The sequence below is a fragment of the Xenopus laevis genome, chromosome 2S (genome assembly GCF_017654675.1).
Source record: "Xenopus laevis strain J_2021 chromosome 2S, Xenopus_laevis_v10.1, whole genome shotgun sequence".
Lineage (NCBI taxonomy): Eukaryota > Metazoa > Chordata > Amphibia > Anura > Pipidae > Xenopus > Xenopus laevis.
The window spans coordinates 31,037,479-31,064,855 of NC_054374.1; the positions used below are offsets into that span (position 1 = coordinate 31,037,479).

The 27,377-nt window shown below is 38.9% G+C and overlaps 1 protein-coding gene across 1 annotated transcript; it reads left to right on the top strand.

Annotated features, from left to right (window-relative positions):
- The first annotated feature begins 12,700 nt into the window (after positions 1–12,700).
- On the top strand, positions 12,701–25,463 carry prdx4.S (peroxiredoxin 4 S homeolog). Its single transcript, NM_001095348.1, is given in 7 exon segments — positions 12,701–12,940; positions 16,462–16,579; positions 20,652–20,768; positions 21,105–21,227; positions 22,785–22,915; positions 23,557–23,591; positions 25,327–25,463. Coding segments are annotated over 7 exon segments (807 nt in total). The 5' UTR covers positions 12,701–12,708; the 3' UTR covers positions 25,378–25,463.
- The last annotated feature ends 1,914 nt before the right edge of the window (positions 25,464–27,377 follow it).

The following is a 27,377-nucleotide window of genomic DNA, read 5'->3' on the forward strand; positions in this document are numbered from 1 at the left end:
ACATATATGCAGTACATGCAAGCCAAATGCTAGACTGATTGGTTTAATAAAGCAGCAATAGTGAGGACAGTGTTTAGTAAGTGCAGAGAATTCCCAGTTTCAGTGTAACTCATCTTGTTAGGAATAGCAGCACTATCTAGTGATCTCATTGAGAACTATTCTGCAGTAGTGAGTGTGTTTCCAATTTAAACATGTAAGGGGTTATTTATTAAACCTCAAATTTATCTGGTCTGGCTTTTTGGGGCAAAAACTGGAATTTTTCATCAAAAAAAACCTCAAGATTTATTATACCTGATGCTGCAAAAAGCCTGAATCCGAATATCCGCCATCCCAGACCTGTCAAGGTCCTGTATAAATCAATGGAAGACTCAATTATCTCAATCTCAATGGGGGTTTTTTCCCGGCAAAAACCCGGAAAAATCAAGCGATTCAGGAAATAAGTCAGAAAAAATCTGACAATTATGGTTTTCGCTCAGTTTAATCAGTTTTTTTCCCGATCTGATTAATTTGAGTTTTTTTAATTAATAAATAAGGTCAAATGGGGCATGGGAGTTTTGTCGTGGGTTTAAATTAAAATACGGTAATGAGATAAATTTAAGTTTTGTAGAGAGGAGTAAATGTGGGTAACACCACTGAGTGTGTGAAGCTTCAGTCCTTACCGACATTGCTGTATTCCAGGATGTGCACCGGGATTCACAGGAAGTAGTAGATTCATATAGGAAGTGTATGCATAGCACTACATTCTATTAAGGGCCCTCCTTGTTACAGTACTAAAAACAATGCATTATACTAAACTGTCTCACCTTCAACAACCCAACCCCTTCTTGGCCTAAAAATAACACTTTTACATTTCTTGAGCCACCTCTGCCATTGGGCCCCTGACACCACTACCCTGATGGTGGCCTGTATCTTAGTAGCATTACATACATACTGTACATACCATGTCTCAGCATTGTGCACACAACACTCCTACACAATCCAGTACTGTGCAGCCTCCATACTTACTATTGTAATGATTACAAACCCAACAGTTGCTGTACATTACACCAACTTCCTATTTATTTGTATGTGCCCAATGATAAATGATAAAATAGTTCCTTGAATATAAATTCATGGGATGTTAATTAATTTAAAGGGCATGTAAAGGAAAAAATAAAAACCCATTTTTACTTTCTTTAATGAAAAAAGAAACCTATCTCGAATATACTTTAATTAGAACATGTGTACTGTTTTTATAAGAAACCTGACTGTATGCAGTGAAATTCTCCCTTCATTTACTGCTGTGGATAGGAATTGTCAGACGGTCCCTAACTGCCCTGCAGGGAAACAACCATACTGATGAACAGCAGGGGGAGCCCCCGCCTTACTTCCCAGCCATGCAGAACTCAAGCAGCTTTGTTTGTTTCCCTGTAGAGTAGTCGGCGACTGTGTAGAGATTTGTATTGGATTTTATTTACTTTACATCCCCTTTACTGTTTCCAGCTGCAGGGACAAAGATCATGGAGCCAGATTTAAACAGATAAACGGGGATTCTATTTGGAGGATTATTTTGCTGCAGCCACTGCTCCTGCAGAGTTGGAGAAAGTTTGTATTAAACAACACAAAAACTATAAAATCCACATATAGCACAGTGCAGTCTGTATATTCTGATTATTAATCAGTCTTGCTGTATCGGCTTTTGGCAGATATTATTTGACTTGTGCTGTTTTGGTAATGTATGACAATCCCTAAGCAGCCCAGACCACACTGAGCATGTGCACAGTCTTGGTCTTGCAAAGATGTTTAACAAAATTACAAGATGGTGACCAACTTTGAAAGCATAAATTATTTGTTTGATGAGGCTTGTGGTGCAATAAGTTCATGTTTATGTTTAGTATACAAAATATATACATTTCTAGCCTTATTCTATTTTAGACTTTACCTCCCCCTTAACAAGGTTCTTAGAGCAGATCTGTTAATATTGTAAGAGACTCATTAGATTCCTTTAAAATGATAAAATTATTCTGGCTGGGGAAGTAGTAGTTTCATCTGCAATAAAAAAGAGCAGAGGTGCAAATTTAAAAAAATGATGGAATATATGTAATGATGTTCTTTTTAGGGTTAAAACTTATGTTTGGTTTATATACCCAGGGGTAAATATAAATATTCTTTTCTCCAAAATGGAAGATTTTAAGGCACATTCAGTTGTTGGACAAACTTCACGTAAACCAAAGAGTCACCTTTGGAAAATCCCCTACTGATAATAATTCTATATTGATACAAAAATAAAAAAAATTGTGGAGAGTGTTTTTAACTGCCAAAAATAATTTTCACATGATTTTCCAATCGGAAAATGTCTAGAATAGCATCTTTTTATGTAATACATATTAACTAAAAGGTCATATAGGACCATATTCCAGTTATACTAAAAGGGTGGTGTGCCTTTAAGTTAATTGTATTTTGTAAATGAACCAGCACTAAATAAGTTTGGGGATAGACAGAGGAAACGGTAATAATATATAGTGTAGTCATTTTTAATCTATGACACGCCCTTCTGTGGGGTCATGGAAGTGCTCTTTTCAGGCTTCAAATCTGAAAAATTTGTTTTTTTTGGTGGCAATCTGCTACTTTATATTACTCATCTTTCTATTCAGGCCTCTCCTATTCATATTCCAGTCTCTTAGTCAAATAAATGCATGGTTGCTAGGGGAATTAGGACCATAGCTCCCAGATTGCTGAAATTGCAAACTGGAAAGCTGCTAAAAAGCTAAATAATTTAATAAAAGCAAATGATAAAAAATGAAAACCAACTGCAAATTGTCTCGGAATCTCATTCCCTGCATCATACTAAAAGGTAAACTACTCCTTTAATAACAAATTGTATACCAGTAAAGAATTGGTCCCAAAACTTGTTTTCCATGGTTCCTAATGCGATGCTAGAAGACCAGAATTTATTGCAGTGTTAAATGAAAGATGAGGATTATTGAAAATACCGGTCTAAATTAGATCACTTTTTTTAATTTTACAAAATAAAGCAACCTGAACTTGGCGAATTCAATATGAGTCCAATCATGGGTAGTGTGCCCAGGGGCGCTCCATCAATGAGGCGATTTGAGGCGCTCGCCTCAGGCGGGAGCACAAAAATGCCGCTCCTGGTAACTAAGAGCCGAATTTCCGGTTTTCAACCTGGAAATTTGGCTCTTCTAGTGCAGAGAGCGCAATTGCGCTCTCTGCACTAGTGATGTGGACCCCCCCTGACCCCCGTCCGGCGCTGAAGGTGAGTGCTGTGGGGGAGGCGGGGGCGACAAAAATAAAGGCCACCTCGGGCAGCAAATTGGGCAGGATCGCCCGAGTGTGCCTCTGGTTTTTACATCCAAAACAATATCATATTTGCCGCACTCTTGGTCTAGAGGCTAAAAAAGTTGTATTAAATGGCTAAAAGCATAGGTGCCTCAGTGTAGGATTAAGGTCTGAAACATATGTGTATGGGTTTTGTGGATTTCTCTGTGGTGCTTGTACAGACGTTCCCACAATTTGTTATTAAAGACATAAAAACCACAGAATGTGTTCAAACTTTCATAACCTGCCAAATTTTGTAAAATCAACATGGTCATTAGCGGGTGTGGCCACAAACAAAAAATCTTTTTGTCCCTTTTTTCTGTTTCCAAAATGTTGGGAGGTATGCAATATCCATCAAATGTATTGGCAAATTCATGGTTTTTTTAAAAAAATAAATAAATAAAAACAACCTTCAAATTAAATCCAGAGGTAAATTTGGGCACATATATATATATCCTATATTAATTCAGCTCTTAATATAATAATATATATATATATATATATATATATATATATATATATATATATATATATATATACGCAAGAGAGAAAAACCGCACCAACAGGTCTTTATACAAAAATAGAAAACCTTTTATTCAACGTTTCGGCTCGACCGCTGGAGCCGTTTTTTTTTTTTGTTCCTAAAGACGGCTCCAGCGATCGAGCCGAAATGTTGAATAAAAGGTTTTCTATTTTTGTATAAAGACCTGTTGGTGTGGTTTTTCTCTCTTGCCTATGACTATTGACACATGTAACCAGCACACAGGCATTGCTTTTTTCGGTTATCCGTGTGCACTCAAATTTGCTATATATATATATATATATATATATATATATATATATATATATATATATATATATATATATATATTTTCCCCAAAATCCCAGCACTCACGATAAGTAGTCGTCACATTGCCTGGGTGCACGTCTCAAAAAAGCTGCAAACAATCTCCACCAAAGAGGCCGCACTGCTCAGGACTTATTACAAATAAAGCACTTTTATTGGAAAAATCTAACGTTTCGGCTGTACCACCAGCCTTTGTCAAAGTTGGCAACTTTGACAAAGGCTGGTGGTACAGCCGAAACGTTAGATTTTTCCAATAAAAGTGCTTTATTTGTAATAAGTCCTGAGCAGTGCGGCCTCTTTGGTGGAGATTATATATATATATATATATACATAAAAACGTTGGTTATCCGCACTTGGAAGATATATATATATATATATATATATATATATATACACACACAAAATATTTAATAAAATAAAGGTATAGTGATAAACTGTCCTTTAATACACGTACTGCATTATAGTACAGATATGGGATCCATTATCCGGAAACCCAATATCCAGAAAGTACTATATCCCATAGACTTTATTTTATCCAAATAATCCAAGTTTTTAAAAATGTTTTCATTTTTCTCCGTAATAACAAAACAGTACATTGAACTTGATCTAAACTAAGATATGATTAATCCTTATTGGAAGCAAAACAAGCCTATTGGGTTTATTTAATGTTTACATGATTTTCTAGTAGACTTAAGGTATGAAGATCCAAATTACGGAAAAATCCGTTATCCGGAAACCCCCAGGTCCTGAGCATTCTGGATAACAGGTCCCATACCTGTATAAGTGTAATGGAAGTGAGACAAAAAAGACCCTAAAAAGTCCCTGTATTCGGGCGTCAAATCCAAAAAAAGACGCGGTATTTGGATTTTCAGTTCTTGTTTTTTCCCCAAACAAGAACATTTTGGGAAAATGTATAAAATAAGGGGAAGAAATCCTTGAGGATTTGGTCAGGGTCGTTTTTAGAAAACTCTGAGAAATTTTCAGATTTTGATAAATAATCCCCCTCGTCATAACTGAATTTACTTCAAACCATTGCAAATTCCTGGGTCCATGCATTTTACTAGCAATTCATTCTGTGCAAAGGAGTTTTTCCTCTTCCATGCAATGTAACCTGAGATTCCTGGGCTTCAACATTCCACTAAAGCATTAAGCCATATATGTTCACTAGGGAAACTGGCATCAAAATATTAGTTTCAAATTATTTTATTGTCTCAAGAGTAGCAGTAATCTTCTGAAGAAAAAGTGAAAAAAAAAACGAAAGGCAAAATAACTATTTTTTATGTATATCAAAAATACAATTTTTTTTATGTTTATGATAATTTGGGCCTTAGACATGTAGGGGGTAATTTATTAAAGTCAGAATGTTAAAAACTCGGAAAAGTTTGTTTTTTTCACTATAAAATCCGAATTTTTAGTGGGAAAACCCCTCAAATTTTTCGACAGTTATTATACTCGAGGTTGAAAACAGCCCAAATCTGAAAGAATTCCATCTTCAACCTGTCGAAGTCCTGTAGAAGTCAAAAGCAGAGATCCTATTTGCAGTTTGAAGATATTGTCTGAGCTGGTTTTCATAAAATAATCCAAACATTTTGGGCTTTTCCGCCGATTACATGAAAAATTCAGACTTTTCGGGTTTTAAATCTGAAAAAATCATATTTTTGGCATGACAATCTGAAAAAGTTCAAATTTTTCATGGTTTTTTTTATGATAAATATAAATTGTGGATTCTAGTTTGGTAAGATTTTTTTTTATAAATAATCCCCTAAAAATAAAATGTAGTTTTGCAGAACATGCAATATACTTTAAGGCCACAAGATGGCACACAATCATACTGATGTGCAGACACTATATAATTGGGTGCAGGGAGTTGATGCTGAAATAAAATTCAGAAGCTGCTGTTGTGGCATTTTGCAACTAGATACGTATGTGCCCACTATGGGGGGTTATTTATCAAGCTCCAAATACAAAAATCAAAAAAAATAAAAAAATCTGATTTTTTTTTTACCAATTTTATTATACCCTGAGGCTGAAAAAAGTCAGAATCTGAAAATCCGCCATCTCCAAGCTGTTGGGGTCCTGTAGAAATCAGTGGCAAAGGTCCCATTTCAATATAATGGTCTGCACTGAGTTTAGGCCAAAAATCTATTTTTTTTTTTAAAAAAAAATTTGGCGCCAAAAGTCTGATTCTGGTGGGAAAATCTGACTTTTTCGTGGGAAATCGGACTTTTGACAGGAAAATTAGATTTTTCCGGATTTTTTGCCCAAACTGATTTTTAGCGAGCTTTTGCTATGATGAATAAGGTCCAATCGGCAATTTGGATTTAGTCTGACATTTTTAATAGAAGTACTGAGATAAATTCGGACTAATAAATAACCCCCTATATGATTGGATGTAGGGAGTTTCTACCAAAAAAAAATCTGCGTAATTGGACTACTTGATACTGCAGTAAAGTAAAGTAAATGGTACCAGTACGAACATACTATATTACACCAATCTGTTGTAATATTGCCAACCTCCAATACAATTTAAAGAAGATTCACTGACTGAAACAGCAGTTTTATTTATTTTTATTTCTTTATTATTCAGTTTACTTTTATTGGTGGACAGTGGAGACTGCAGGCGTCGCAGGAGGAAAGTGCTCATGTAGAGAACTTAAAGCGCTCAATGAGCAATAAGTTGTCATATGTAGAGATTACTTAGTGAAAACCAGAGTCTAGCTGGTTGTGATTTATCGCTGAAAAAAACTGACACCTGTCTGACTCCCTCCACTACTACTTCTGCAAAGAAGCAAATGATTTTTAATGATTCCATTGATTTCTTTGTGCAATAATATCAGGATAGTGTGTAAGGTTTTTTTGTGCCTGAAACCAAGGCAAAAAAATTCATTTTTAATGCTGGAATAGCAATGTATTTCCTGATGCACATGAGCCTATCTACATTCTGCCAAGACTGTAAAATCTAAGCATCTCAACAGTACAAGATTTGTGTGTTTCCACCATGATAACATACAATGGAATTGGATTGCTGGGGCCAGTGGAGGCAAAATCCAAATCATGTTGCCCTTCTGGCTGCTTATCATATTCTGACTGCTCTGTCCCCATGCAACTTTGTTGGATTATGCAGTAGATCTGGGTATAGAGCAGGTTCAGGCAGTAGATTGCTCTAGTGCTGCCTTCGATGTTTTCAGAATATCCAGCAGAAAACTGTCACAACCAGTGTCGGACAGGGCTGCCAGGAGCTCACCAGAAAACCTTAGACTGTGGGCCCGCTTTCCAATCATTCATTCCTCCTCTCCTCACTTAACCTCTTTATTCTCCTATTCGTTTATCTCTACATACGATACTCTATTATTCCATTATTAAAGGAGAAGGAAAGGCTAAAATTAAGTAAACCAGTAAACCCTCAAAGTAATGCTGCTCTGAGTCCTCTGTCAAAAGAAACACAGCATTTCTTTCCTTCTATTGTGTACACATGGGCTTCTGTATTAAACTTCCTTCTTTCAGCTTAAATCTCCAAGGTTCGGCATGAACATGCTTAGTTTGCTCCTCTCCCCCTCCCTCTCCCTGATTTAATCAGAGCCCAGAGCCATGAGCGAGCAGGGAGAGATTCAGGCAGGAAGTGATGTCACACCAAGCTAATATGGCAGCTGCTATCCTGAACAAACAGAGAGAGATTCTAGAGCTGTTTACTTAGGTATGGTAAAGCATTCTGCAGAATAAATATAGTGTTATAGCTTGTACTATTGTGGCTAATCTATTGGCAATATACTGCTTTGGTTGCTCTCCCACTCCTTTAAGCCCCTTACGAAAAAGGGAATAACAATGAAATAGGCAGAGTGATTAGAACCACTAACACCTGGGTCACCAGAAGTTTTCCTTGTATCCTGGTGGGCCAGTCCGAGACTAGTTACAAACCTGCTGCATGCACTGGCGTGATCTCTGAAAGGCATCTGCAAAAGTATTACAGCAAACAAGGTTCAGGGTAACAAATTCCCTTTTAAGTTTAAGCATGGTACAGGGCATGGAACTGTAAAACAAGGGATTGCAATGTTCTTGCAAAGGTCCAACACCTATGGATCAGGGATTGCCAACCAATACATTACTTAAACATACTGGTAATGTCTCTCACATCTTTACTGCAAAGCAAATATTTGTCTCACACCTCAGTTGTCTATAGCAGGGGTAAAATAGAGTGCATACTTATATGCAAAATCAGCAACTCACAACAGATTTTATAAAAGAAGTGCTTCTCTAGGTGTAAATTGCATTACCCAGGAATGTATTTAAGTCTGGTGCCACCCTAAGCACCGGACCTTTTCAGCACCCTGAACGTGCGGAATGGTGCCACGTGCAGGTCACTTCCGTATTTATATCACATCCTGATTTGGGAAAATGGGCCCTCTATCTCTCACTCCCTTATTTCTGCCCCCGGATTTAATTGTTAGGTGCCCAATGGCAGCTAGGCAGGTTTATTCTATTTGTTTTATTAACTCAGTTATATAGGCGCCCGAGGGCCACCCCCACTAAAATTTGGGCCCTAGCCACATGTCCAAGTGCATATATAAATAAATATGTCCCTATATTTACCTAAAATGTGTTAAGCCATTTATACAACATCCAGAAAAAAATGTTTAGTGGGAGCACTTACCGGACACCAGATTCAAACGTGCTGCACAGCCGGCCGCCATCCCATGCGGTCAAGGAGATCCCAAGGATAAGAAGAAAAAACAGCGGAGCACCGTGAGAGTCCAGTAAAAGTATTAAAAAATGGAAAATTTTATTTAGTAAACATGTAAAAACAGGTTACAGCAGCAGTCCACCCTGGCTGCCCACTTAACGCATTTTGTGGCGTCCTGCCACTTCATCAGAAACTTCCGTATTTATATCACATCCTGATTTGGGAAAATGGGCCCTCTATCTCTCACTCCCTTATTTCTGCCCCCGGATTTAATTGTTAGGTGCCCAATGGCAGCTAGGGAGGTTTATTCTATTTGTTTTATTAACTCAGTTATATAGGCGTCCGAGGGCCACCCCCACTAAAATTTGGGCCCTAGCCACATGTCCAAGTGCATATATAAATAAATATGTCCCTATATTTACCTAAAATGTGTTAAGCCATTTATACAACATGTATTTTTCCAAGCTTTATGTATCAATCAAGGTCTGTATGGGTAAAGATAAGTCCTAGTCCTCTCCACAGACATTGTGGGGGTCCATATGACAACATTTTCTGAGCCCCACCCCACTGGTGGCCAGGGCCTCCTGTACAAGTTAAAAAAAATATTGGTGGCCAAGGCACCCTACAAGTTATAAAAATGGTGCCAGGGTCTCTTTCAATTTAAAAGGGGGTTTTAACAGTGGTTTAAAAAAAACTATTGGTGCCAGGGCCCCCTACAAGTTAAAAAGAAATTTGTGCCAGGGCCACCTATAAGTTAAAAAAAAATTGGTGCCAGTGCCCCCTGCAAATTAAAAAAAACTATTTATGCCAGTGCCCCCTGCTAATGCAAATTAAAAAAAAATATGGGTGCCAGTGCCCCCTGCAAATTAAATAAAATATTGGTGCCAGTGCCCCCTGCAAATGAAAAAAAATATTGGTGCCAGTACCCCCTGCAAATTAAAAAAAAATATTGGTGCCAGTGCCCCCTGCAAATGAAAAAAAAGCACTGGTGGTAAGGGCCAGGGGATACCTACTGGATTAATCAGTGGCCAGAGGGTTAAAAAAAAAGAACATTGCTGTTCGGTGGAACTTACCCTTTAAAGTTCCTCCCTTACGAGCAGTCTTCTTTTTTCTTCTCCGGCAACAGCTTCTTCGTTCTTTTCTGTAGCATATATGATCTAAAGGAGTTCTGCAGGTGCTTCTGCAATAAAAATCGCAAAAATGGTTACAGTACAGTAATTATACCTTAATGTTACAGTAGCTCTATCTAGCCCTCCAGCTACTGAACTCAAACCCCAAATCTACCAGAGGATACTGGGAGTTATCACTGAGAAATAGACGGAGGTCTAAAAATAAAGATGCCTAGTAGAGTTAAAAGAAAAAATATTTTTAAGAAGAAACAATCAGCAAAGCAAAATGACTAAAACTTGCACTGGCTTCTCTGGTCAACTTCAGTCTCAAAATTGCCTTTATTGTGCTGGAAAGTAAAGGCTCAACAGTAAAGGCAGAATCAATGACTATGATATACACTATTTATAACTAGACAAGGATTTCATTACCCCCCTTGAATAAGAAATGCAATGGCAATCCTTGGATGGATAATAACTCCAGCTACACAATATAACTGGATCAGCAAAAGAAACAGTGATCTCCCTCAAGTAACACAATGATGCAGTGCCTTATAGCATGCCTTAAAGTAGTGTAACTCGAATGTGATCTCAGGGAACCCCAGCAAATAACCCTCTGTGGGGCCTGGCACAAAACTCAGCACGCCGACCCCTTCCGTACGTTTTCCTCGATCTTCTACAAAAAGAGCAGTGGTTTCTGCACCAAAACTTAAGTAAAGCAAGAGGTTCTTTGGCATTGGCACCCAAAGCATGTTATAAAATGAGCAGAAGATGTTACATCCCAAACACATGATATACAGTAATAGGCAGTGAGTACTGGCATCCCAAAAGCATTTTATATAATGAGGACAATGGCTCCTCTCTGGTGGTGGGGGGGGGGGAGAACCACAATATGATCACAGTATTGATGGGGGTACAGTTGCACTAATGTAACACTACCCCACAACCAGGGCACAGGGCCACAACCATGTACATTACAAATGTACATTAAACACCCTGCATGCCTTTGTTGTTCCATGTTCTCTGCTATTCTCTTTCACCTCTTTATTTTTCTCTCCATCCTGCTTCCCTGCACCACACCCTATGTTTTTCTTTCCGTAATTTACTGTTGTTACGTGCTTCTCCTTCCTACCTTTCCTTACAGTTTAAATGTTTTTTCCATTCTTATTTTCCATTACGTTCCTCTTTCTGTGGATCATCCACTTTCCCTCACTCTGCTCCTTTCTCATGCCCTCTCCCATATTTCTTTTTTCTTCCCCATTCTGTTTAGTTTTCGGTTATTGTTATAGTATTCTATTTGTTCTTCAACCTGGAAATTCGGCTCTTCTAGTACAGAGAGTGCAATTGCGCTCTCTGCATTAGCGACGTGGACCCCACCGACCACCGTCCGGCGCTGAAGGTGAGTGCCGTGGGGGAGGCGGGGGCGGCAAAAACAAAAGCCACCTCAAGCGGGAAATTGGGCAGGATCGCCCCTGGTCGGATGGAGTCGCATGTGTGAAGATATAATTGGACTGAATGAAAAGTCGGAGGTAACAACTACATTACACAACTGTCGCGACACAACTGTCGGACATGGACGCAGAAAGCACTGTCTTCATCCTACAGTCGGCTGTGTAGTCGTTAACTCCAACTTTTCATTCAGTCCAATTATATCTTCACACGTGCGACTCCATCTGACTTGTCGCGTGCATTTTGTCGCTGGCATCGAACCGACAAAAACCAATGGACGAACTCTACCCTAAGTGAGTGTAAATCAACCCATACCCTGCTGATGTTTAATGGGCTCCAAAGAATCAGCGTAGACAGGTGCAACAACTACAGTACCCAACGCAATGGGATCTAAGCAGCACAATTGTTGCAAATGTGAAAACTTTTTTTTTCTTCTTGTTTCACAGATATTCATGTATGGACAGTATGGTCAATAATACTTGAAAATAAGATGTCACTTTTGGCTGTTGAACCAGTGAAATACATTTCTGCAGTTGGTCTGTGAGAATAATGTTTGTAGATAATATGTAGCAGCCAGATGTTTTCTAAGAACGGACATACTTCTATGAGGTTTGGAGGAAATTGAGTTTGCGCACGCGCGTCCACCTTTGCGCACGGTTACGCACGCGCGTTCTCCTTTGCGCACGGTTACGCACGCGCGTCCTTCTTTACGCACGATTACGCATGCGCTTCCTCCTTTGCGCACGATTACGCACGCGCGTTCTCCTTTGCGCACAGTTACGCACGCGCGTCCTGGGCGCCCAGCCGGCACTAAAATTTAGGGTTAAAAATGCAGCCAAAACAGCAGGGGGAAGGGGAGGAGTAATCTGATCCCAAGTGTCAGAAAGCATCACCTTTATCAGAGCTATTCAAGAGCTACTGCTGCTCCTAATGCTATACCATCTCTCGCTTTTCCCGCGCATCCCAAAAGCCGCGCAAGTATCGCGAGAGAAGGCTGACTGATTCTTTGCGCTCCCGGCTCCGATGTTAGCGGAGATTGTGGAGTTTGCTGTAGCTTGTCAAAAAGCAGGGATTTAGCAGGATATAAGGCCGATTTCCTGTAAATGTACTCAAAGAGACTTTTGTGAAAGTTTAATGACTTTGCTTTCGACAAGAAGAAAAGTGACAGCGCTGTAACTTGTATTAAAAGTCTGAGGCACGCCTTGTGGGCGGACCCTTAAGCTTGCCCCGCCTACATTTCCGTGCAGTTCTGTGTTCCTCCCGGATCTGCAGCTGCCGCTTATTGTTCCGTGTCTGTTCAACAGCTGATCATGGCGCTACCCCAGCGGCGTTATCTGGCGGCCACTTTCACCCTGTGTCTTCTCTTGCTGTCAGCTGTCACGTGTGAGAGTCAGGAGGAGAAGGAGCAGTCCCAGGGCCGGTCTGGTCGATCTGCTGCCCCGGATGGAGAATGTCACTTCTATGCAGGGGGGCAGGTTTACCCCGGAGAGGCGACCCGTGTGCCAGTGTCCGACCACTCTCTGCACCTCAGCAAAGCCAAAAGTGGGTCACCATTCTCCCTCTGTACATGACGCCTCCTTATTCCCTCTCCGGCAAGAGATGGCGGGTCATTGTGCTGTAGGCAATCACGTGGGTTGGCAGATGTCTCTTATTATAGGGCTATCTCTCTTTCTATTGCACTGCTTTTCTTTTCCATCTCTGCTAAACAAGGTTGCCAGGTCGAATTTTCAAAAAAGTCCGCTACAAAACTGGCCAAGAGGCACTTCAAAAGTAGCCCAAAAATAGCACAATATGTGCAGTGAAAAAGGGTCTTAAAGGAGAAGGAAACCCTTTCTGTGCAAACACCTTCCCCCCACCCGGACAAATGCCCCTAAGTTGCTACTTACCCCCAAGTTCTCTCCTGTGGAGTTCGCAGGCGCCATCTTCTCCTGTCCATTCTTCTTCCTGGATTCCCCGGCGTTTTGCGGCGTATTTGCCGGTTGCAATCTATGCCGAAAGTCACGAAGTTGACGAAAAAAGAAATCTGAAAACATTGTGACTTTCGGCGCATGCGCCGCCAAATGCCGGGGAGTCCAGGAAGAAGAACGGAGGGGAGAAGATGGCGTCTGCGAACTCCACGACAGAAGACCTGCGCCGAGGGGTAAATAGCAACTTAGGGGCATTTGCCGGGGGAGAGGTTTTGAAACGAAAGTGTTTCCTTCTCCTTTAGAATAAATGAATATACGTGTAAGTCAGTCCCATTGCATGATGGGTATTGTAGTCTTATATTAGAATTGTACATTACCCAACATGCATTGGGAGACACAGGCTTGGCACATTACAGAAAAAAACATTGGATGGTTTCCAAAGTACAAACCAGCCAAAAGCCCAAAAAGTAGCCCAAAACCGTACCTGCGCTAGTTTGTACTTTTCAAAATCCGCCTGGACTTTAAATTAGTAGCCCAATTTGGCTGGAAACCTGACAACAAAGCTGCTAAAAGTCTCTGGGGGTCATTTCTAAAGCTTGCGCAGCGCATATTTATTTGCAAGTGATTGTATTGGCCATTTTTTTTCCTGAACACTAAAAAGATTTCACTGCTGTGCCCGTCTTTCTGGTTTTTGCGAATTCACATTGAGAATACATTTTCGCAAATGGCTCACGAGTGAGACGGGTGTTTGCGGGAATGTTGTGCGTGAAAATAGCATTGACTGTAACTTAAATTCGCAATTTGCAAAACTGTTTTGCAAATATTTTCCCTGCCACCACCACAAGTTGTGGTGTAATTCAGTCGCAGTGTGTGCACATAAATATTCGCAATTTGTGATTTTTGACATATTCAAAAAGCTCTTATGCACATTCGCAATTTGAAAAAATATACTTGCAATTCTGTTTGCACCACACTTTGTAAGCTTATATATATAACCATGTACAGGGCAAATATATTCACTTTGCGAACCAATCTGCCTTGCGCGAAAAAAATGAGCCCTTCTGTGCTTTGCATGGCACGTTCCATTGGCTAAGGACATGTACGTGAAATCCTATTGGTCGCACTCAGCCAGCAAGGGTCAGCTCTGTGTGCAGCTGCATTGAAGGGGACCCGTCACCCAAAAAAATTATTTCAAATCCTATTTTATCTTGTTAGTCAGGCAAAATGAACTTTAATTACACTGTATAAATTATTTGAATCTTGTTTCCATCAGTCTGGGAACTCATAATTATAACAAGCAGGCAGGAGCCATTTTGTGGTCACTGTTATTAAGACAAGCCTTGCATCATCTCAAAATCTTGTTTGTGCACCAGAATGGGGGACCTGATGTCCATCCCCATGCCCTGGCTACACAATTAAATGGTAAAGAGAACTGGGGGAATGTGTGGAGAGCAGTGACATCTAGGAAGTGCTGAATGGAAAGTGAAAGTAATTGCTTGCCCCGCCTCTATGCCTAGGCAATACTTGATTGACAGCTGATATTTTTAAATGAGTTTACAACAGCTATGAATGCTTTAATAAAAAAAAAGAAATTGGATTTCATATTTAATTTAAGAAGGACTTTTATTATACAGATTTTTATGTCTGGGTGACGGGTCCACTTTAAACAGTTGCTAGGACAAGGAAGAAAGGGCAAATGTCTGCCCCCATCAGAGGGCCTCCCTGTGTGAATAACTTAGTATCTACCCCAGTTATATGACTTGCAGGTGTTGCTGCGCTAGATACAACTTTTAACTGGCAGTGGTTGTCGTGGGATGATGGGAATTGTAGTAGTAGTACTGCATCCTTCATTTGTGTCTTTTCTACATCCCTAGCAAGATGCATGGTCCCATCATTCCTGCATTATCAAGGGCCTGATCTTATCTAACTCTGGTCCTGAACATGTGCCATTGTAATTCTTGTTTGATAGTGCTGTATGGATATTTCATGTAGGAGGACATGCCCCTGTATTAGGGGTCTCTGTGTCTTAAAATTTGCATATCCCATTTGTTGTTTTGTATAACAATAATCAATTTAAGATTTCCACATCTCCACAGTTAATCTCTGAGTCATCTTAAAGGCATCCATTGTTGTGTACAGGTATGGGACCCGTTATTCAGAACCTGAGGTTTTCCGGATAAGGGATCTTTCCATAACTTGGCTCTCCATACCTTAATTCACCTTCAAGTTACCTTTTAGTATGCTATAGAATGGCTCATTCTAAGCAATTTTTCTAATGCTTTCAGTATTTATTTTTATTATTGTTTTTTTAATTATTTACCTTTTTCTGCTGACACTTTCCATCTTTCAAATGGAAGTCGCCGACCTCATCTAAAAACAAATGCTCTGTCAGGCTACAAATTTATTGCTACTTTTTATTATTACTCTTTTTACTCAGGCCTCTCCTATTCATATTCCAGTCTCTAATTCCAAGCAATACATGGCTGCTAGGGTTATTTGGACCCTAGTAACCAGATTGCAGAAGTTGCAAACTAGAGCGATGCTGAATAAAAAGCTACGGTAAATAGCCCAAAAAGCAAAAATAATAAAAAATGAAAACCAATTGCAAATTGTCTCAGAATATCACTCTCTACATCATACTAAAAGTTAATTAAAAGGTGAACAACCCCTTTAAGTCTACTAAAAAAAAATTATTTTGCCAACAATACTGATTAATTCTATCTTCGTTGGGTTAGGTACAAGGCACTATTTTATCATTACAGAGAAAAAGGTAATAATGTCTAAAATTTATAGTTGTTTGATTAAAATGGAGTGAGAAATGGCCTTCCTGTAATTAGGAGCTTTCTGGATAACAGGTTTCCAGATAAAGGAGCCCATTCCTGTACTAATCTATATGCCCAGGAAGTGGAGAAGCATCAATATATTTTGGCAAATAATAGACAAAAGGATCGTGGACCAATTACATATTTGAGCTGCCAATAATGAAAAAGACTTGGCACAGAGCTGCACGTGGAGCTACAGACAAAGCCTGGATAGTGAAGAGAGTATCTCAGTTATTTCCGAAATGGGACAGCATTTTTAAATGGTTGTGCTTATAAAGTTTTATGTGATGGGACTTGTGTTAAATGACTCTATGTAACTGTTCTGTTTCTGTAGTTTCCAAGGCTGCTCCATACTGGGAAGGAACAGCAGTGATCAACGGAGAGTTCAAAGAGTTGAAACTTACAGATTATAAAGGGAAATACCTGGTGTTCTTTTTTTATCCTCTTGATTTGTGAGTATCAAGTTTATCTGCTCCTCCTGTTTATGTGTGTATTTTGCTGATTTTTTTTTTCTCAGGTCTTTCTTGACATATCATGGGGGCCCGCCAGTGTCAGACTGAAGTTCAGGGCTGCCCAAAAGGTAGATCAGGATCAGTAGACCTTTAGCTGGTGATCAGTAGATCTCAATACACTATCAACTAAAAGCTTGTCTATATCACCCTCCCTATTTCAGTCTTTTCATATACATTTTCTCATCAATCAATATTTAAGTAATATTTTCCATGAAACAGAATGCTAACACTGCTTTTATGGCTGTAGATCATAATGGGACAACATCACTAAAAGTAGATGTTGCATTAGTAAAGTATGGGCACTCCCGCTGTAGTGTATAAAATTCTGGGCATGAAGCTGGCCAGTTGTCCCAGTGGGCTAGTCCAACAGTGAGCCCCGCACACCTGAATGGCCACCCCCGTTCTGCACAACCCAGTCTGACAAAACTTCTTTTACACAGAACAATCTCAATCTGAACTAGCAAACGCTGAACTGATCAGCTTTCCATCTGACTACTAATGGCATAAACCCTGCTGGCCCAACAGCTGCAATCTTTTTTTCTTGTATCTTTCTGTGATCACAAAACATTATGGTCAAAACATAAAAAAATAAAATAAAATCTTTTTTTTTTTTCCTATGCCATGTTGACAAAAGCTTTCTCTATCAAAACATTTCTTAAAGCAACAGTATCATCAAAAAATATAAGTGTTTTAAAGTAAAACAAGTATAAAGCAGTGTTGCCCTGCACTGGTAAAACTGCTGTGTTTGCTTCAGAAATACTACTATTATATACAGTAAAACCTCAAGTTTACATCCCCTGATTTTTAAGTTTCCCCTCATTTTACATTGTTGTTTTGTGGTCCCACCTATATATTATGCATAATACATGTCCCTGATTTTACATTTACACCATTTTTTTCTGGTCCCCTGAAAAATGAAAAATGGGGGTTCTACTGTGTATAAATAAACTGCTGTGTAGCCATGGGGGCAGCCATTCAAAGAAGAAGAGGCTCAGGTTACACAGCAGATAAGCTCTGTAGAACATAATGGTGTTATCCGTTATCCACTATTTAACCTGTGCCATATAGACTTTTTCCAATTTCCTGCATTGCTACATAGCAGTTTGTTTAAATGAACTATAGTAGTGTTTCTGAAGCAAACAGATCAGTTTTACCAGTGCAGGGCAACACTACATGATATTCTCATTAAAACACTTTAATTTTTTGGTTACTGTTCCTTTAAGCACTTTCCCATCTAGGCTACTAGATTTTGCTACTAAGTAGCCTCCCCACCACAGTCTCTCTTAAATACAGTAACTCGTCAGTCTAGCAGGTACCCCTTTTGTATTTGTCCTACAAAATATAAGTATTTCAAGCTCTATGTACAGTAGGACCCCCATTTTAAGATTTTCAGGTGAACAAAAATCCAGGACAGGGTAAAATCAGGGAAATGCAGTACGTATTGGTGGGACCACAAAAATAAAAGTGTAAAATGATGGAACACTTAAAATACAGTGAAATTGAGTAATTATATGTCTTGCTTTTTTTAAGCTATAATCCTCTGTATTGCACCAGTATATCATGCAGCTCTTTACAGAGTTTTGCTCATTGAGTCCTTTCTAGCTTTAATAAGGAGTTGTAAAACTGAAGAATAATTACTTATAAGAATATTGTGGGTGTTCATTGAGAAGCATTAATAAGGCGTCTTTTCTTATTCAGAAGTAAATGTTGCATTAAAATATTGTTTTTTTGATACTGAGTGTAGGTAAGTATTTACATAGCACATCACACCCATTGCACAAACTCTACACACACCCCTTGTACATATATATGGTTTCTTTCAAAAATAATCCGAACTATGACCAATTATCTACCGTTTATTGAATAACAAATCATAGACTTGACTTTTCTAAATCAAAACATTTTCACTTTTAAAAATTTTACAGAAAACAAAACATACGCATTATTTTACATAAATAAAACCAAGCCCTCACTGCATTCTACTTCGCAGTGTGTGTGTGTGAATGAATACAGCTGTGCTTTAAACCACATTTATATATAAAGCTGTTAATCATTGACAGTGAGGACGGGATATATACACATTTGCTGCCAGCTGCTAAGGGCTGACTTAGCCACTAAGATTTCCCCATATAACAAAAAAACAATTGTGTATCCTTGTGCTTATGGGCAACAGAAAAGAATACCTGGGGTTGATTTATCAGATCAGATTGGAAATTCCTGGCATTTCCCCAGCACTTTACTTTTAACACCTCTATTAAAGGAATAGTGTTAATATATTTTAACCAAAAAAATGGCTTGGACCTTTTTGCCCTATATAGTATATTGTGCAACCATCTCGCTGTTATCACACAAGTCTTGATTGATTTGCCTTTTGTGTGTAATAAGACGGTACCTACAGAAATGTAGCTTAACTCCCAGTCCATATTTTTCTCTTTAGCTCAAACAACTTTTTTGCCATTCCCAAGTGTTACTTTTTTTATTTTGGGCATTGGGACATTGGTCACAGCCAGGGTCGCCATCAGGGGGTACTGTTGTACTGGGCCCAGATGATTTGGGGAGTTAAGGGGGGCCCGGCCGTGCTGCACTTACTTTCATTGCCGGGCCCCTACCATTAGTGAGCTGCAGACTTCAGAACGGAGGGCGGGCTGGAGCTCAGATGGCTGCAACTTGCTTCCTGTGCTGTGATTCTCCATGAAGTGTAAGTTCCGGTAAAGCAGCATGGGTATTGGATGGGCGAAGTTTGAACCACCCCTCTACTTTATCCAATCACCATGCGGCTTTACTGGGACTTACATTTCACTGGCGAATCAGAGCAAAGGAAACTGAAGATACCAGCATCTGAACTCCCTGGCTAGGGTAAGTGCAGTTTTCTTTTAACTTGTAGGGGCCCTGGCCAATTGTTTTTTTTAAAAATTTGTAGGGGTCCTTGGCCATTGATATTTTTTTTTCTTTAACTTGTAGAGGGCCCTGACCACCAAAACTTGTAGGGGGGCCTTGGGCACCAAAGTTCTTTTTTTTTTTTTTGTAACTTGTTGGGGGGTACTTAATGTTTTCGTGCTTGTGTCTTTTGTGGCCTTCATACTGATTGTCAGTGTCGGAGGCCCAAAAGAAAACCGTGGTTGGGGGCCTAACTATTATACCTCCTCTCCTCACTCAACCGCTTTATTCTCCTAGTCTCTTTTCTCTACATACTATACTCTGTTCTTCCTTTATTAAGCCTCATATTCTCATAAAGAAATAGGGAATGACCATGAAATAGGTCAAATGGTTAGAAGCAGAAGGGCCCACTGACACCTTGGCCCACCGGGAGTTTTCCTGGTGGGCCAGTCCAAAACTGCTGATGGGTGAGGGAGGGGTGGTGCAAACAACTTTAGCGCAAACAACTTTGGTGCCATTCCTAAGTCGTAGCTCTTAGTGATTGTATCACTAAGACCTATGAGTGCAGACTTTTTACTGTGTGTGTGTGTGTGTATATATATATAGATAGATAGATATAGATAGATAGATAGATATCCTGTGAGTGCTGCTTTTTTGCATATATATATATATATATATATGTATGTATGTATGTATGTATGTATGTGTATATATATATATATATATATATATATATATATATATATATATGTATGTATATGTGTGTGTGTGTGTGTGTGTGTATATATATATATATATATATATGTATATATATGTATATATATGTATATATATGTATATATATGTATATATATATATATATATATATATATATATATATATATATATATATATATATATAAAGATATAGTGAAGAAAGGCTTTTATTGGAGTATTACAATCTACCCCATGTGGGGTAGATTGTAATACTCCAATAAAAGCCTTTCTTCACAATACCCATGAGTGCTCTTAACTATATCTTTATGCTATTTCTTGAAGAAGCACCAGGGACTTGATTGATCGATGGTGAGTGCCGGTTCAACAATTGTTGCAGTACAGTACAACACTAACGCTAAATACCCTTTATCTTTTTCAGTACATTTGTGTGCCCAACTGAAATCATCGCATTTGGAGACAGAATAGAAGAATTTAGATCCATAAACACTGAAGTTGTAGCCTGCTCCGTGGATTCTCAGTTCACACACTTGGCATGGTTTGTACCATTTATTTGCACAAGCAGCCAGATTAGTTGAATGGTGCCAGTGCATCATGAGGCAATAGCATGTTGCTGTTTTGAGAGCTTTCTGTGAGAACGACATCCTTGGATTATTGGCTTTACAGATGTAAATATGGGCAGATATTCTGCAGTGCTTGACTATCCATTTAGAGGAAAAATGATAAAATAAATAGATGAAGAAGATCACAGTGTTATTGTTGTTCTCGCTGTTGGCAACTTTATGATAATTACATTAGCTAGTATTTAATATTTGGTCACTTCTTACAACTAATTATTTTGTGCGGTATAGTTGAAAAATGTCTGTTTTAATAGGATAAATACTCCACGCAAACAAGGAGGGCTTGGGCCCATGAAAATTCCTCTGCTCTCTGATTTGACGCATCAGATTTCAAAGGATTATGGAGTCTATTTAGAAGACCAGGGGCATACATTAAGGTTTGTAATCTATGAATGTTTGTTTTGCAGACCTACTGTCTTTATTTCCTGAATTATTGAATACTGTAGGCAAAATCTATCTTGCGGTCACACAAGTTTCGGTTTTCTCCACAGAGGTTAACAAGCCTTTAGTAATTGGTTTCTCAATTTATATGGTGCAATTTTGTGTGCGCAGCAATTATCTTCTTTTGTTTGGAGAGTGCCAGTTCCTTTAAAGGGGTTGTTCACCTTCAAACACTTTTCCCAGTTTAATTTGTTTCAGATAGTTCACCAGAAATAAATAGATTTTCCAATTACTTTCTGTGTTGTATTTGTGGGCGTTTTTCTAATATTAAGGAAACTTTCGTTTTTCACCTTCTAAAGCAGCTCTGGGGGGGGGGGTCGCCAACTCTCTAACTTTTCTAAATTGATACATTTAGTTGATACATTTGTTATCTTTGTCCCTGCTGAGCAGAATCCCTGAGTTTTTTTAAATGGTAACTCCGCAAAAACATAACTTAAGCTTTTTGAAAAGTAAACATAATTTCAAGCAACTTTGCAATATACATCATTTAAAAATTATGCAGACTTTTTTCATGATTTTTAATGGTTTCTGACTGTTCCCTAAGCCTAGCCCTCTGCTCTCCTGATCTCTCAGACTACTTTGCTGAGCTGACTGACTACTGTTACTTTGTATCAACTGTCAGCCTGCATCCTCCAAACCCCACAATTCCCTGCACACGTGATTTCAATAAGGAAATGAACATCACAGTGCAATGCATTGTGGGTTATGTAGTTCCTGCATGCTGTCTGTAAGCTGTGGAGAAGTTGTTACAATTTGTAACATCAGTGTTTAGTCCCTCCTTCCCTACCAGGATTTCAAATGATGCAGAAAGAGAAGAACTGTTAAACAGCTGGATTGCAGCATAGAAAATGGCATTTATTCATACTTTTTGAAAGAAACAGGTAACTGTGATGGGTATATTAGGGGTTTCTGTGTTATGTGGGCCTCTTTATCAAATTTTGGTTTGGAAGTCGCAGTTCCCCTTTAACGGCAGCTGTTAGAATTGATACAATAGTTGCTAATATTCCACAGATACTTCTGAGAAATGTATCCACTAAATGTAGCAAATTGTAACCGTTCAGATGCTCCCGGATCTCTGAGCTGCCAGACTGAGACACTAAAGACACAAACATTCAACTTTAAACTTACATTTTGGAAAAACGATAAATAATGGAAAGCAATTGAAAAAAAAAGTATTTATTTCTGGTGAACAATCAGAAATCAACTAAACCGAAAAAAGTTTTGGAAGGTGAACAACCCCTTTTAAATTAATTGGGGGTTTGCATGATCTCTGAATCAAAATCGGTTATTGCATTGGAAATGAAGGTTATATTGCTGCAAGTGTCTGTTGATTTTCTGCCACCTTCAGAGGTGTTAAGACAATTTCACACATAGATATTTGTGTTCAAAGGACCTGAAGATATGGAATCTTAAACTTCTAAGCAATGTCACTATTTGTCTCAAGTTTTTTCTCTTTGTGAATTAATCACTAAACATTATTTTAATATGTGCAGAGGACTTTTCATTATTGATGACAAAGGAGTCCTTCGACAGATTACAATGAACGATCTTCCTGTTGGGAGATCTGTAGACGAGACACTACGTCTAGTTCAGGCATTCCAGTATACAGACAAACATGGAGAAGGTGTGTATTCTTTTTATTTATTTATTTATTTAAAGCTTTTATTTAAAGAGAAATTATTTGTTATAAACATAACATAACATTGAGAAAGTAGGAAGAGAGAAAAAGGGTCTCAATGGCCAGAAAGCACAATATCAAATGAATTAAACATTGTTATCCAGACATGTACATTCACCTATTATTTTTCTTGGGCGATTACTCATGTGCCCCACACTGCGTCAAATTTCTTAGGACATCCTCTGGTTATGTAGGTTCTTTAGATGGTGAGTATTGTAAGGCAGTCTCTAAAAACTAAATACCTTATTGGCCAGTGGTCTTTTTCAGTGTTTATAATTTCAGTCAAATAGATGTAAAAAAGTTCATACACTGCAAATGATTGTAAACAAAATTAGGCTATGGGGGTTATTTATCCAGTATTTTCTGGAAAAAAAAAACTCCATACCAAATCTGCACAGTTTTTTTTGGCGTATTTATTAATACACTTTGCCAATTAATTTGCAGGAAAAAATTGTAAAAAATTCAAAGTTCCTAGAAACAGATTTTATACTTGTACTGTAAATGAAGTTGGTCATTTTGTGTTGTAGCCTTTTTCAAGACGATACACTAAATTATCCTTTCAATTCTGTTTTTCATTTATGTACTAGTTTGCCCTGCTGGTTGGAAACCTGGGAGTGAAACTGTGAGTATACTATACTTGTTTATATAAGAAATATCTCACAATATATAATCTATTCTATTTGTAGCTGCAACACCGTGAAAAAAAATTAAGGATTCCAATAAAGGACTCTTCCCAAACAAAAATCATTTTGTTTGAATACATTACATTATAAAACAGAATCCAAGAAGGTTTTGCTCAGTGGAATTGCCTCAGTGGGGGTCATGGGAAAACATGTTTTTTTCAAAACGCATGCGTTAATAGTTGCTGCTCCAGCAGAATTCTGCACTGAAATCCATTTCTCAAAAGAGCAAACAGATTTTTTTATTTTCAATTTTGAAATCTGACATGGGGCTAGACATATTGTCAATTTACCAGCTGCCCCCAGTCATGTGACTTGTGCTCCAATAAACTTCAATCACTCTTTACTGCTGTACTGCAAGTTGAAGTGATATTACCCCCTCCCTTAGCCCCCCCCCCCAGCAGCCTAATAACAGAACAATGGGAAGGTAATGAGATAGCAGCTCCTTAACAGCTGCCTGGAAGATCTAAGAACAGCACTCAATAGTAAAAGCCAAGTCCCACTGAGACTGATTCAGTTACATTAAGTAGGAGAAATAACAGCCTGCCAGAAAGTAATTCCATCCTCAAGTGCAGGCACAAGTCACATGACTGGGGCAGCTGGGAAACTGAAAATATGTCTAGCCCCATGTCCGATTTCAAAACTGAATATAAAAAATATCTGTTTGCTCTTTAGAGAAAATGGATTTCTCTGCTGCAGCAGAACTATTAACTGATGTGTTTTGGAAATACATGTTTTCCCATGACAGTATCCCTTTAAACTGAGAGGCTCTCATTTATAAACACTGGGCAAATTTGAATCTGGGCAGTAACCCATAACAACCAATCAGTGATCAGCCTTTTTCAGCAAGTTGCTGGTTGCATATTGAAAGCAATCATCCCTTTAAGGAAAAAGATCCATTGGGGACCAGTTGACAATGTAGTACAGCTTTAAATTGTTTTGTTGAAGACCAGGTATTAAAAGTAGAGTGTGAAAAGGGCCAAGAAATCCTAATGCAGTCTAAATGGCAATTTACTACCAATCAGAATGGAAAACCATATGTGACATCACTTTAAATTTGAAAGACCGGAAGTAAACTGGTAAGGAAAGGAAGCCAATGCAAGTTTTTTAAAATTGTATTTGGGAACCTTGTCTGTAGAATAGTATTTAAGGGGGTTTGGACTGACATATACTTTCTTGACAGATGGCAGGCAAGACAGTGGGGGCCATTTATCAACACCGGGCAAATTTGACCATGGGCAGTAATTCATGGCAACCAATCAAATTGCTCCATTCATTGTTCTACTTGCAGCTGGCTTTAAAAAGCTAATCACTGATTGGTTCCTATGAGTAACTGCACTTGGGCAAATTTGCCCAGTGTTGATAAATGAGCCCCACTGTGATGTAACTTCCTCCTACCTGACCCCTCCAATAAACTTCCACTCTGCTGCAATTCATTTATTATACACTGTAACAAGCCCCACCTTGCCTTACAGGATCTTGAATTGCCTGTGCCTATATATATAGTTGGCACATTCTGCAGTCAAAGTCACTTGTATAGGATTGTATCTGTATAGATAATGTTAACAGTTTAAGATGATCCTACAAAATGCAAAACAGTTAATTTGTTGTAGTTCTGATAAAACGTGTAAGACAACAGGAATGCAATTCAACTTTTTATTTTTTATTTTTTTTTAGATAATTCCCGACCCAGCTGGAAAGCTGAAATATTTTGATAAACAACACTAACATTTCTTGTTTTTTTTTTTTTTTAATGTATCAATCAGCATTTGTTTACACTGCTTGCAAATAAAATTCTATGAATTTTGTTAATACTACGTTGTGGTTTTTGTCTTTCTGTGTGTTCATATAAACAGAACAAGTTGCTCTCAAAGAAAACCGAATACTACTCATGGCATAAACACACCTAAGATTTTACTTTGGAGAAAAAATAACTAGTGAAAACACCACAAGTACCTTTGTATTGCATTTGGGTCAGGGCACACAGGCAGATTCGGGGAGATTAGTCGCCCGGCGACAAATCTCATTCGGGGCGACTAATCTCCCCGAACTGCCTCACGAGCAAACTTCGGGCGACTTTGAAGAAAGAAGTGCTCTAAGTGCCACCCTGCCGGCGATTTACATTTTAGCCTGTGGGGAGGCAGTTCTGGGAGATTAATCATCCGGCAACAAATCTCCTCTTCTTTGGGATGACTAATCTACGCGAATCTGCCTGTGTGCCCTGACCCTTCTGTTTATTTCAGCTGCTTTTAGTTTGCAGGTTTTTTTTCATAAGGTAAATGCAACAGTTTCTTTTAAGTGGAGGAAACTGAAAGAGGAGTAAGAAATATTATTGGGATTCAATTGTACTTAAAAGAGAAGGAAAGGCTGAATTTACTAACCAAAAGTTAGGCACCCCAAGTGAGTGTATTTACTTGCCTGAAACCCCAGGCCGGTGCTCCTATCAGCAGAAAACTGCACGGGTCCGGGTTTCTTTCAGTGAGCACCACGGAGCGACCGGCTTCTTCTTTCTTCAAGCGGGTGCGCATGCACAGTAGAGTGAAAAGCCAAACTTTAACAAAGAAATCTGCTAATTCGGTCTACTGCACATACGACTGCCCCAGGAAATTCGAAGAAGGAAGCCAATCGCTCTATGGTTCTCACTGGAATAACCCCGGGCCGGTGCAGTGTCTGTATCTAAGAGCCCTAAGGGAGGAACGCCACAGACGATTTTGGAGTGTTTGGCTGCGCAAAAACGCAGGCGTCAAATCGGATGTGACAGAAATAAGGTAAGTGAATGCATTGTAGGATGGTGTCGCAGCGTTGATCATACGCTGCGTCTGCATCCGACAGTCGCGTTGGATCTGCACTGTGACACCATCCGACAATGCCATTACTTACCTTATTTCTGTTGCATCCAACGCGACGCCTGCGTTTTTGCGCGGAAATCGTCCATGTAGTCCTACCCTGAGAGTGAGCAGGCTGCACAAGCAGGTGGTCTGTTACTAAACCTTCTGTCTGCTGCTGAATAATTAAATGCTAAACTGCAGATTTCTCCCTATCAGGCTTAATCTTTGATGCTGCAGACCCATACCAAGGGTAGAAAGCCACAATTCACTCTATTGCTGGACCCAAAATAGAATATTTTTATTTTTTGATGGAAATCAAGCATTCAAAATGCATATTTCAATATAAATTTTTGTTTTTACTAAACACTGTTTTTTGTGATCTATTATCCTAGCTTACTCTATGCTAGAATAGAAATTGAACAGCTTGGATCATGCAGAAGACACTCATTGATTGACTTGTGTAGATGTTTGAGTATGCGGGAGTTTATGTGCAACTGTCCTAGTACACATTTGGGGTCATTTATCAACCACTGGGTAAATTTGCCTATGGGCAATAACCCATGGCAACCAATCAGATTGTTGCATTCATTGTTCTACTTGTAGCTGGCTTTAAAAAGCTAATGACTGATTGGTTGCTATGCGTAACTGCCTATGGGCAAATTTGCCCAGTGTTGATAAATGAGCCCCATTGTCACTATGCAGCTTTATTGTATGTGTATAGGGTCAACTATGGCTTCTCCTGGAATTGGATTGCATTGTAACCATAACGTTCTGCCATTATTAGGCCCTGGAGTATGGAGCTGGAACTGTACCACGAAGGTTGTGCTAATTACATTGAAAGTGACGTGATTTAGGCAAATTGTGTATATGAGGAGTGACATGGGATAAGGGTATGGAATA